General features: G+C 34.6%; 3 protein-coding genes across 13 annotated transcripts; 2 read left to right on the top strand and 1 right to left on the bottom strand.

Annotated features, from left to right (window-relative positions):
* The first annotated feature begins 3 nt into the window (after window positions 1–3).
* LOC117601823 (uncharacterized) lies at window positions 4–2,721 on the top strand. The gene is made up of 5 exons (XM_034319021.2): window positions 4–439; window positions 609–1,076; window positions 1,152–1,354; window positions 1,429–1,568; window positions 1,639–2,721. Exons 2-5 carry the CDS (start codon window positions 712–714, stop codon window positions 2,536–2,538), a joined length of 1,608 nt encoding a protein of 535 aa, XP_034174912.1. The 5' UTR covers window positions 4–439; window positions 609–711; the 3' UTR covers window positions 2,539–2,721.
* A 423-nt stretch (window positions 2,722–3,144) lies between these two features.
* Window positions 3,145–6,799, bottom strand: LOC117602412 (uncharacterized). Of its 7 annotated transcripts, XM_034320391.2 has the most exons (5): window positions 4,721–4,870; window positions 4,164–4,467; window positions 4,003–4,106; window positions 3,786–3,926; window positions 3,145–3,706 (listed from the first exon to the last, which is right to left on the bottom strand). In XM_034320391.2, the coding sequence occupies exons 2-5, from the start codon at window positions 4,438–4,440 to the stop codon at window positions 3,416–3,418; spliced, it is 813 nt and encodes a 270-aa protein (XP_034176282.2). In that variant the 5' UTR covers window positions 4,441–4,467; window positions 4,721–4,870; the 3' UTR covers window positions 3,145–3,415. The 7 variants fall into 7 exon arrangements, with proteins under 7 accessions (XP_034176282.2, XP_034176278.2, XP_034176279.2 ...); XM_034320387.2 differs by lacking the exon at window positions 4,721–4,870 and adding an exon at window positions 6,490–6,799 and having other exon boundaries at window positions 3,147–3,706; window positions 4,003–4,467; XM_034320388.2 differs by lacking the exon at window positions 4,721–4,870 and adding an exon at window positions 5,498–5,722 and having other exon boundaries at window positions 3,147–3,706; window positions 4,003–4,467.
* On the top strand, window positions 5,132–12,415 carry LOC117602407 (uncharacterized). 5 transcript variants are annotated; one of them, XM_034320369.2, is made up of 7 exons: window positions 5,132–5,409; window positions 5,883–5,995; window positions 7,716–7,958; window positions 8,026–8,288; window positions 8,362–8,527; window positions 8,609–8,847; window positions 8,935–12,415. In XM_034320369.2, the coding sequence occupies exons 1-7, from the start codon at window positions 5,334–5,336 to the stop codon at window positions 12,413–12,415; spliced, it is 4,581 nt and encodes a 1,526-aa protein (XP_034176260.2). In that variant the 5' UTR covers window positions 5,132–5,333. The 5 variants fall into 5 exon arrangements, with proteins under 5 accessions (XP_034176260.2, XP_034176266.2, XP_034176262.2 ...); XM_034320375.2 differs by lacking the exons at window positions 5,132–5,409; window positions 5,883–5,995 and adding an exon at window positions 6,835–7,401; XM_034320371.2 differs by lacking the exons at window positions 5,132–5,409; window positions 5,883–5,995 and adding an exon at window positions 6,835–7,409.
* Window positions 12,416–12,884: the final 469 nt, after the last annotated feature.

The raw sequence follows: 12,884 nt of genomic DNA, 5'->3' as shown, positions 1-12,884 counted from the left end.
ACACCTCCCTCCCACCCGTGTTTTTTACTTCATTTGTATTTAACGCACTTGTCTGAAGCATTCGCCACTGAGGCAGCGTCCATATCGGAAGACGCTTTATCACTGACAAGCAAAATGGAATCTTATCGAATTATCAATTTCATTTCAAACGCTGACTAATCATTCGAATACATACGTACTTATTCTTTCTTCATTGAATTTGGTTTATATCTGATTCTTGATATCGTGTATTAAATAGAACGTGATAAGGATAATTTATCCTTACCATTTTTGGATCATTTGTGTCAACAGTTTTGCATTTTATTCGTGATTTATCTGATAAAAAGTAATTCTTCATACAGTAATTTAGAATAATATGATCCAGTGATAAAGAATTCTTTTAAAAAATTATTTAATTTTCTTGTGAATGAAAGGACGATTAGTTTTCAACACTGTTTAGGTAATGTATTTAAGTTTGTAATAAATAATTTATTTAATTCATTTAAATATTGAAATGTTTATATTTGAATATAAATTTCCGTCTGTTTTTCTTTACAAAAAAAAAAAAAAAAAGAAAAGTTATCCTTTGAACTTAATATGTATTTTGATACAAAAATTTTATTTTTCAGGCAATTACAAGATAATTTCAGGATATTTTAGACAGTATTATTACTGAAAAAAATAAAAGAAAGAAAAATGAAAAGATAGACAAAATTTGTCTAGTCTCAAAAGATGGCAAACAATTTAGATTCAGTTTGTGAAAAAAAATCAACTCGTTTTTTGCAAATTCCTTTGAAATCAACTGAACAGATTTATCTGGTTTTCTTGATCCCAACATTAATCTCTTGTATGATATATATAATTCATTTCTCTGCTGACTTAGTAGTTGCCGAGCAACATTTTAGAGAAAATAATCCAGTATGGGGATGTTGTACTATTGGTTTCATATATGCACCTGCAATTGCATACTTTATGTTAACTGTTTCAAGACCAGATTGGTGGATGACAGATGATGATAAATTGACAAAGGGCATATTTGGTTGGTTTTGCCTTCAATTTTGCCAGCTGATTGGCTTTGTTTTCTTTTGTCTTTACAGGTATTATTACTTAATGCTTAGAATTAACACTAATATTAAAAATCATTATTAATATGATTTGCAATTCTTTACTAGGTATGCAGGTCTCATGGTACTATGTATAGATGCTATTATTTTAACAGGGACAGAGAGAACAAAGACTCTAAACCTAGCAGCTGCTCCTGCAGCTATAGAATTATATTTTTTTTTACAAGCATGGTTTCAGGCTGCTCCTCAAGCTATTTTTCAAATACATTTGCTTTTTCGTGAAGGATCTTTCCACCAAAGTCATCAATCAGGTACTTTATCATGTTACACAGAACCTAATTGTAATTGAACTATAAATATAAAAATACCAAAAACGTTTTTACAGTTGTTGTAAAGGTGATTTCTATTCTTATGTCTGTTGTGATACTTGCTGTTCAAACTACCTCTTTTCAAAGATTTGAAAGTCAACGTATTAATGGTAGAAAATTACCATGGGCAATGTGGTTAAAAAAATATTGTGTTCAGGTACTTGAGTATAAGACATTATATGATTATATGTTATTTGTTCAAATATTAATTTAACTCTTATAAATAGGAAATTTGTGACCTTGAAGAAAAGACTCCTCTAAAATCATGCAATGTAAAAGAAGAAACTACTGTGCATGTAAATGAAGCAATACAAGATTCTGAAAATCAAAATGAATCTATAAAAATTGAAAATGAAGAAAAAGAACAATCAGGTTCTCACGTTCCTTTAGATCGTCAAGTGTCTGTAACACCTCCTTTACCACCAAAAAATGTACAAATTATACCACCTCCGACTCCTTTACGTGGAATTACTACAGTTGCACCTTTGCTTGTACCAGATGTACCAGCTCCACCAAGACCAGACTCTATTTGTACAGTTACAGAACATCAGGAATCCGAAACATTTATTAAATCATTGTCTGGTACAGAAATCAATGAAAAAGATAGCACACAAAATTTAAGAGTTCCGCAACGAAGATATTCGAAAAAAGGTTTAGAAGAAGATGATCCTGTTGGCAAATTTTTATGCTTTCTATGGTGGTTCTTTTTCATTCTAGCTCGTATACTCGCTATTGCTGTATTTAATGAATTTTATCCATTATACTTAGCCATTGTTCTTGGTGTACATTATATTGTAATGTTGATATATCTCTTTTATTATGTAAAATATTATGACATTATTACCTTTTTCGTTAATTTGTGGTTGGGATTAGTTTATATAATTAGTTTAATTGAATATAGAATCAAATTTAAATATGCAGACAAATGGGTATTGCCATATTATATCTTTGTATTAGTACAAAACACGTGTCTGACATTAACTTGGTATTTCAATGCAGATTGGGATGGATTTTGGTATACTTATATATTTTACGTAATTTTCGGAAGTATGTCGCTATGTGTTTCATCAACCATTATTTATTGTACTTTATTAAAACCAAAGAAACATAGGGTATATACCAGTTGACAAACGCATAAAATTTTTTCGTGGTAATAAGTTCATTGAGTTGTGATTATAAAAATGCTTTAATCTGTTTCTATATCATGTATTGATACTATTTTTTTGCATATTTATGTGAATTGTTTTCATTATCATGTTATATAGAAAGTAAAAGTAGATATAACAGAGAAATATTACATGGTAATAAGACTAATTATTACTCTTATTGCATGGTAATAAGAAATAAAATAATTCGTGTAATGACAAATTATAATTACAATTTTTAAATGTTAAACGAAACATTAAGGACTGATATTAATTATTAAATCTTAATATTAAAAATGTATTTTTCATACAATGTTATATATTACAGGTAGCTATTTGTATTAAATATTTATAGAAAATGTTCCAAACAATAATTATATTCGGCAGCATTTTTCCTTATTTATAAATTTTATACTTATATAATATTTACAGTATTATATACATATATATATATTATATAAATATACATATTACAGTATGTAATATATATACATACTAAAATATTTGTAAATACTTATTTAAATACTTACAAGTATTAAAATATGTTTATCTTTTTATCTATGTTTTCATCTCTGAAGATAATTTTGAGTAGGAATTTATTAAAAATTACTTACGTACGATATACAGAATATAAACTAAAAAATATATATGTAAAATATATCACATTATTTATATCTGACTGCTTAATTTTAAAAACACTTTAAAATCACTATGATTAAAGTGATATAATATCATTAATAGAGATGTATTAATAAATTTGATTTGGTAAATAACATGAGCCTTATCATACACCTATTCAGTTATATTCACATTGCTTACTTACACACATATGTCTTCTTTAGTTAAGAGAATGTAATTCTCACACATGTATATTAGAATCTCTATGAAGATTTCCTAATTGTGCTTCAAACAAGATATCATTTAATAACTTTTCAGCTATAATTCTTTGGTCTAATCTCATATTTCTAAGTTTTGCAGCAACATTTCGTCCAATTGCATCAAATTCATCTTCCACTACAAATGAATTATTATGTGATATTTTCAAGAGATCAGGAGATTCAATGTCTGACTTATGTTTATGATTTAATGGAGATTCAGTCCATTCATTAGACTGATCAAATGTTTCTTCATTTCCTAGTTGACATTCGTCCTAGATAAATATAAATGTTTAGATTAGAATAAAATTACATTTGTTTTTTAAAAATTAAGATCATAAATAGTGCACTTACTGTCTTATAACATTTCCTATATCCTCTTTTTGTTCTTACTATTTTTGGATATTTAGCAGCTGATAAATCAATGTATACCATGGCAGGTTTTCTTTGATTTGACTTACATTTAATTTTCTCAACCATAAAAGGATGTACTCTCTGCAGAATACTTTAATTAATGAACACAAAATAATTATGTTAACATTAAAATACTTCAAAAGCAAATACATCTTACTTTAATATGACTTAGAAAGTTTCCTGTAGATTTTAAATTTCCATTTAAGTGCTTTTGGCACTGTAAACAACGGACTGTTACATTAGTATCTTCTACTCTAATTACTGTAAAGAATTCTCCATCAAGAATGGCTGGTAATCGAATTGGAGTAAGAGTCATACTTTGTTGAGTATTTGATTGTATCTGTGTCATTTCATTAGGCTGATCCTGTTGATTTTGCTGCTGCTGCTGCTGCTGCTGCTGTTGTTGTTGTTGTTGTTGATGTTGATGTAAATTTGAAGTCTCATGATTTTCTTGATTTTCAACTTCAATTGCTTGAGAGGATACTTGTCTGCTTACTGCTTGAGATATCTCTCGCTGTTGATTTGTAGCATCAATCATGCATGTATCAAAACTTTCAATCTTTGGTTCGTACCTTTGCGTAGGAAATGTATCCATGTTCTTGCACTATATGCAAAATTTATTCTAACAAAACAGTAAATTAAATAAGAAGTTCAATAATTTAAGTAAAGTTCACATAAATAATACCTCCAACAAAATTATAGAACTATAATCTTTACTAACAGTTAAATGAAATACTATTATTTATCTTGGTTTCTTATTGAATTTTAGATAAGCTACTAGATAAGAGCATCATATGAAATAATAAATCTAAATCAGATAATAGATGAAACCTTGTATGTAATAATAAGGTAAAAAAACTTCAGTATTTCCTTACCAACTTTAAAAACAAAGCTATGCTAATGTAATGAGTAATTTTCCTGTTTTATAACAGAAAGTACTTGTGTAATGATGAAATATGCAGCACATTTCATAAAATGCTACAGATCTATATCAATTCAATTAAATGTATTCACTTAAGATCTATCACAATAGATACATACGTATATAAACAAACATATGGTAACACTGTGTGAAATAAATATTATAATTTGATTATAATTTCAACAAATTCATAGATGTAAACAGATAGTGAAGTGTAAATTTCCAAGGTATTTATTTTTAAAAAATTCGACGAGTCTAGGGACATTTCTTTCTCTTGTAGTGCCTACCCTTACAAATATGTTCTATATATTTTTGAAACATCCATTCTAGGTTGTGAATAACTTCAGTTTGTCGAGACAGTGAGAGCAATTTGGGTGCTTTTACCAAGATGAAAGTTGTTCTTAATTAATAACGGTTTCTTAAACAAATGCATCTAATTGGTGAATATGCAGAGAAATATCTGTGACGATATGTGGTACATTTGTGAGAATGGGAAGTGTTTTAAACATACTAAAATACAGTGAAAGAAAAATATCGTTGCTGTCTGTGCGGTGTATAGCATAGGAATGGTATCGCCGTCCAAAATTCAGCATCAAGAACACAAGCAGTCACCGAGAGAAAAGAAATTAAGCAAGCATTCACGTATGTTTAATATATGCACATATATTCTATAGAAACTAATGATTAATATCTGATGTATGAAAATAACCTGTAAACGGTTTTCTCTTACCTACTTCACAAAACATGTATTTAGGTAGAAAATCTTCCCTCCCTTTTCCGCGCAGTTACGTTATTATAACCGTTTTGGTACTTGTAGGGTAATTTCAATATGTGCAATAACTTTGTACATTTAACCGATAAAATGTTGTGTTGTTTAATTTCTTTTAACAATATTTTATTTCGACTCTTTGTCATTATATTTTTTTTTACCTCTTCACTGACGTCACTGAAGTGACGCGAACGTGTAATCGTGTCATCGAAATATATGGAATGGATAGAATTGTAAATATTGTTATTCTCTGATTTACACAAACTATTACATCTTTGTTTTGGAATATTTAAAAATTATACCCTATCAATCGTAGTAACATTAATATATTTCTGTGACATTTCAGATGGTCACACACAGAAAGATTTGAAACCATTGGAAGGAAAATCATTTTATTTGGATATAAAGAATCATGCTACTACAACCAAAATAGAATCAAAAATCAAAGATTTGGGAGGGGTAAGCGTTTAATTGTACTTGGATAATATTGGTCAAACATTCAGATTTTATCCTTGTAAAATTTTCCTATCGTTGGTTCATTATAATAACTTAGTCCATTCATAACTTGTTTCAGTACTTCTCCCCTCTATTTTTCTCGAGATTCATCACTTTCTTGCTTACTTTTGTACGCTTCTTTCGTCTGTCTCGCTTCTCGCCTGTCTCACTTATAACTACCATTTGTATATCGTATTAACGTCAACTTGTGTACGATCGTAACAAAAAAAATTCAAGGATAGATTCTAAAATCTTCGGAAAAATATATATCTTGGATACAGTTGTGTAAATATGAAATTTATTAATCCGATATCAACAAGATCTATAATCAAGATCGAGACAGAAATAAGCTTAGGATAACAGCAGTGAGACAGAATAAGGTTATTGGAGATGATTCTAATTTTACATCGTTCGCTTTCAATGCAACGAAAGATAATATCGTAATTACATGTACTTACTAATCAACGATAGAGATGATATAATTTGAAGGTATAAATTATCGTAAAATATTTCTGTTGACAAACAACCGCTAAAAAAACCGGGTCGCGTCGCGCCATCTTTAGGGTAATCCGTGAAGTACGACGAAGTGGGGCAGATTCGTCGCTTTCAACTGTTGTGTTGTGGTTTGAAAAAACAAAAAGTATGGACGCGAAAATACAGGAAAAAGCGATTTTCACGTATTCAACGAGACTAGAGTATCCGCTTTGTCGCAGTATTCGGCGAAGGAGAGCGAGCAAGAACGTAAAGCGCCGCCACCAGGCTCGTCTGCCAAGCTGTTAACGGCGAATGGCCATTTTGTGCGTGACAGTTCTCCCCCGCGAGTAACGATCTCGTTGCGCGTCCCAGCGCTCTTTTGCTTTCCCTCGATCCTTTCCTTTTGATCATTCAACGTATATCTCGATGAATTTACCTCCAGAAATATATTATCGTGAATTCCCTAGTAAAACGGTCCTAAACGCGAAAGGGAAAATATTTGGAAAATTGCAAACTGATAAACAGAACTGTTCGAGGAAGTTGTTTTCTGTGAAGCTTTCGTGCGTTTCGAGACCGCTTGACAGCAGTAATCGAGTGTAAATTCACTGATTATTCCAGTTTCCGTGGATTTACATTTTTACACGAACATTTCGTTCAAAACACTTAAAAATCGTTTCGTTTCGTTTGATCCCACGTGCTTCGTTATTGTCCTGGTTTTGCGGTTTCTAACGTATTATTAGAACGGTGTGTAACAATGCGGCAACCATTGTCAACTACATGAAGATTTCCATCTACGTACGGATGGCGAGCATTTCTGGAAATTCGTTTGATAGCGCGTTCCGTTGTGCTTGAGAAGAAAACGAAATTCTTTGACGTCAGCATACCGCGATGTAAACGTGTGTTTGTAAGTCCGTTAACGGATCACTTATCACCGAGCGTCTACATTCAATGGTATTTCCTTGGTGCAGCCTCCAATCTTATTCTTCTCAGTTAAATGATCAAAGACTTGGCAGCTTTTGTTCTCAGCTCATCTTGTTGTTGTTTCCTTCATTTTCATTTTCTCCCTTTATTTCTTTGCTACGCTTCATTTCACCAAGGTAATCATTTCATTTTTAGATATTCCATAGACCTTTTCTACTACGGTAATTGGAAATTCATCTAACATCTAGATAAAAGCTTGTCTAAATATGATTCATTTTGTTTTTTCTAGGTAATAGAATTATTTTTAGTACGAAGCGTTCATCTGGTAATTAGCGACAGGGTAGATAAAAGTGGTTACATAAATTTTGAAAAACATAAATGGGGTTGTGCCAGTGGAGGCAGCGGGGGACCTCCCTCGCTGAGGAGTTTAGAAACTCCAACCCCCATGCCAACTCCTCCGACACCATTTTTTAGTCCCGAGTGCCCCTTGTCTAATACAACCAATATACGGGGTCAAACTACCCAAAGATCTGTAAGTACTATGTTTGGATAAATCGTCGTTTCGATGAACACGTAATTTCAAATATAACATTTTACAGAAATCGCGAGTGGATGCAATGTTGGAACGTGCTCTGACACAGCCACAACAGTGTTCCGTGGATCCGCTTTACAACGCCCAAAGTTGGGGAATTCCTATTTGGGCAATTGACAAACTTCAGGTTTGGCTTGACAAAATCTATGCGTCTATCGAAGATACTAATCACTTAAAACGATTAAAGCGCTCAAATCAGCAGAGTTCGACTAAAGAATTGAAGGTCAGGCATCTTAAGGGTCCTTATTTAAAATTTGAATCCTTTCAAAGGTATGTTGTTCAATATAGAATCTGTATAACTATATTAAGTTATACAATTGTATAATTGTTTCTCTTTATTTAGGAATACTAGACCTGTGTTCGTTGAACTACCCGTGTGGCCAACACTGAATTTTCACGGGGATCCAGGCTCGTGTCCTTTCAATACGAAAAGACGAGAAAAGCTGGAAAAATTACGAAAAGAAGTAAAAGAAAATAGGGAAGGTATTCAGCGTATCAACCGAGAGGAGGTAACGTGAATTTTACATTTCATATGTTTCGTAAAGTTTTATTGATATTAAACGTACGATAATGCATTGTATTATAAACAGGATAAAGAAATGACTCGGCGGCCACGTACAACTGCTCGTACACGTAGAACAGAACAACTAGTGTCCGGTTATTGTGAAATCTGTCGTATTAGTTACCGAGATTTATCAAAACATGTACAAAGCGATCAACATCTAAGCTTCGTTCAAAACGATGACAATTTCTTGTCCTTGGATACGTTAATTAACGCAGGAGCCAACGTAGAAGCGTTTTTAAAGCTAAATAGAACAAAAGATATAGAGTACGTTAAATACATTGTATTTACTGATGTCGTTCCTTTTTGTCAAACATTAAATAATAAATGTACCTTTTTCTTTTTTTTTGGCAGAAAAGACTGCAATTTGTTTTCCAATGGAGATCGTAATCTTCATGATCCAGTACTGCCAGAAGGAAAAGTTACTAGAAATTCGAAAAGTTTAGGAGATTTTGATGTAGAAGATGTAAAGATGGGCCAGTGTAATGGAAATCGTAGGAATCTCAATTTGAAGCTAAGCTCGCCTCATAATTTACGTACCCGCGCGAAACACGAAAGTGGACATTTATTGAGGTCGAAAGGTAGCCCCTGGCACGAGGTCGACAAGGCGGAAAAGTTTTACGACAAATTCGAAGGTTTTACTATTAAGAAACGAGCAAAGGGAACAATATGGATCGAGGAGGACGAGCCAGGTGACAACTTCGCGCAAGAAGACGAATTGAAAGACTCGAAGCACAATGAGTACAAGATAAAAACGTTTACAGCGGAATTGGATGAGAAGTGTAACGACGAAAGGAATTGTAATATTGTGTGTAATAAACGGAAGGATCCGGGTAATCAGGTTATACAAAGGGCGGTAGTTACCTGCGGTGGTGAAGAGGACGGTGTCGGGAATACGGAATGCATCAAACAAGAACGAAGTCCTATAAAGAACAGGAATTACGAGCATATAAATGGAAGTATAAAAAATAATTGTAGTGCAAATACTTTAAGTACAAATGATCACAATGGTTTTGAGTCTTGCAGGGTGTGTAGGAGTGAAACTTCGAAAGAATTAAATTGCAAGGTACAACTTGAGAATAATGAATCCGGTACGAAAAAATTATCGGAAACGTGTGAGATCAATGGGAAGAGTATTATTTGTAATGGTCACACCATAAAGGAGGAACAGAAGGTTGAGAAAGCGTTGAACGATACAGAGAAGAACGAAACGAAGGATGATAAATCGAGGTATTTGAAAACAGCCAGAAGAGGCGGTAGGAGTACCAGGGGACGGCACAGGTTGTCCGTGGAGGAACGTCTGATCGAGGATAATCGTGCTTATTATAAAGTGGAAGTTTTAGGAAGTAAATTAAGGTCAAGTGTATTGTCGAATAATAATTCGCAATGTACTGTACAGAAAGAGGGGAATAGCGAGGAAAAGAAGGAAGTGCCATCTAGTGAAAAACCAGTAGTTGTACGATTTAAGCGTGTAAGAAAATCCGAATTGTCGTTGTTAAGCGACGAAGCGGAGTCTTTTATGTTCGGCGAACTTAAACGGGACGATTCGAGTGAGATAAGCGACGGAGATCAGAGTAGTTTTTTGCCGAGAGATACCGAAAGTGAATGCAACGGTACTGAAAACTCGATATGCCCTAGTTCGTCGCTCAACTCTAGTTCTTTTATAAAATCGGAAACCGTTGAGGAGGATTCGCAAGATTCGGTGAACTTGGGTCGAGCTAGGAAGAGAAGACGGACGCAGGCCGAGGCTCTTATCAAAGACAACGTTGATTACTACAAATTCGAAACCCCTGGAAGTAGATTAAGGTATCAGGCACCTTTGACCGGTATTAAGGAATCTTCGGCGCTAGATCAAATGGAGAAGATCGAAGATGGAATTAATACGGAAACGGTACAGAAAGATGTGGAGAAAATGTATCCGTCCAAACCCTCGCCAGAGGTTGAAAAAATGCAATTCTCCTTTGAGGCTATACCAAAATCCGAGCCATGGTATCAAACGTACCAACGGCAGGACAATGGTGCTGAATTTTGGCATTACTTTAGCGAAGGAGACACGCAAAAGCCGTTTCTTCTACCGTACGAGATCGAAAATTTTCACGAAATTTTATTGAAAAATCAAAGCAGAAACGAGAACAAGAAAAAAGGACGGGGACGAAGCGCGGGTTGTATCGGACGATCACCAAGGAAAAGCCCCCGTTGCCATGCATCCACGTTAGCCATCATGTCGACCATAATTAGGAAAAGAGAACAGCAACATCGACCTCCGAATTCGTGCAGGATGGAAGAGTGTCAGCCTACTGTTAGGTTACAGACGAACTCTTCTAAACCGGATCAAAAGGCTGAATTGAAATCAGACATTGACGAGGAATTGAAAAAAATGGTGAAGACCATCGACGAGATGCTGAATGCAAACGACGATCATTTGGAATTGGCTGACTCGTTCGAGCTGGACGCTACACAGATGGAATTGAATCCCAACGAGGCAACCATTCCCAAGGGACCACCTCCTAATTTGCTTGAATTACTGGACACTTGTCACGAGATTGCTAATTGTTTAGAAAACTCCTCGTGCGCGAGTTCCGAGTGCGGCGAAGGCAACGTCGAGTCGCCGTTGAAACGAAGGAAAAAGAGGAAAAACAGAACAGGATGGCCTGGTAATAAAATGAAGAAAAAGCTTCAAAGTAAACCTCTAGCTTACACGAACTGCGAGAGGAGAAATTTATTGGGAAAAGGTAGCGATGAGAATCAGAAAAATTGCAACGTGCGGGTCACGACGAACAGCTCGAACGGATTGACGGAAGTAGCTGATACGAGAATAGCCAGATCGGTCGGAAGTATAGGGCAAGATACTGAACAGATCTTAAGTTTTGACGAAAGAAAAACCGATGGATGTTTATTCGAAATGTACACCACCTCTGTTAACGAACCGAACGAGAAGAAAGATCAAAGTATAGAGATACTCGATAACTCTGTTTTACATATAAACGCGGAAGCTCGTATAGATTCAATTGCGTCTGATATTTGTAACGAGACCGACAGGGATTTCGTGCTCAACGAAAATTACACGTTCAGAAAAGATCTGACGGAGGTTGAAGAGATATCGGAGAACGATCCGGGGAACGATGAGAATCACGAGAATGTGTTTCGAAAGGATGTTAATTCCATATCCGAGCGACGCTTTATATCAAAAGCGGCTATAAAGAAACGACAGCGTGACAATACATCATCCGAAACTTGCGATTCTCGCGTGGACCTCGAGAAACATGAAATTTTATGCAGAAAGGACGAGTTACCAAGGAAACGTCAGCCGAAGAATCATTCGGAAATCTCCGACACCGAGATCGTGCATCGCAATAACGTGTACAAAAAGGGTAGAGTTACGTCGCGGAAACGGATATACTCGAAGAAGCGCGCGAAAAAGAACAATGTGTCTTCGGGCGCGGTGTTCGACGATGAGAACTGTAAAAAGGATTCTTATTTAAGTATTACGTGTAAAAAACAGAGTCTGAAAAGCGTGAAACGGCAAACAGATACCGTCGTGTCGTCGGAAGCCAGGGATTCCGACGTCGAGTGTACGTTATCCAGCCGAGTTAGTCCTACGATTATAACGAGTTCGGAGCTGAAACAAAGACGGTCGAGTATTGAATTTCAGCCGGTTGTTAGAATGATGAAGATCGACGATCAAGTCGAAACGGACCACAGTATTTTATCGGTAACGATCGCGAGTAACAGACGGTTAAGAAGTTCCAGTTCTTCGAGATCAAACGCTCAACCACCAAAAAAACGTTTGAAGACCAGCCGTGGTCAGTTCGGTAGGTGGTTGAAAAATAGCTGAAATCCTCGATAAACTTTCTGTTATAGATTAACTTTCAAAATCGAGATACGCTTTTTTTTTTGAGATCTCTTTGTTGAAATTTAATCTATATCGTTCGTCGACTGTACATTGTGTATAAAATATTATTTGTGTATGTAGAATAGTATTTAACATTATCGGCACCATTGATAGAGTTTTATTAATAATTTTCCTTAATGTCTGTTTCTGATAATGATTCTGTTCAGAACGTTGTACATTCTTTACCATACAGCCTTTGCATACTTGAACGAGAAATCTTTGGTATGCGTGTAATTCTGCGTTTATAAAGTGCTTTCCTTTCCTTTAATTTTACTTTACTCCGTATACGTGCCAAATAAGTACGTATAAAACTACTTTTTCATTCGTTAAGAACATATCGTGGAATACATGCAAGGCTGTATGAAAAAGCTTTATTGTAGCATAACGATTATTTTCTCTGTTACAAAATACA

This window comes from Osmia lignaria, chromosome 13 (genome assembly GCF_051020975.1).
Source record: "Osmia lignaria lignaria isolate PbOS001 chromosome 13, iyOsmLign1, whole genome shotgun sequence".
NCBI lineage: Eukaryota > Metazoa > Arthropoda > Insecta > Hymenoptera > Megachilidae > Osmia > Osmia lignaria.
This window is presented reverse-complemented; position numbering and strand designations above follow the sequence as displayed.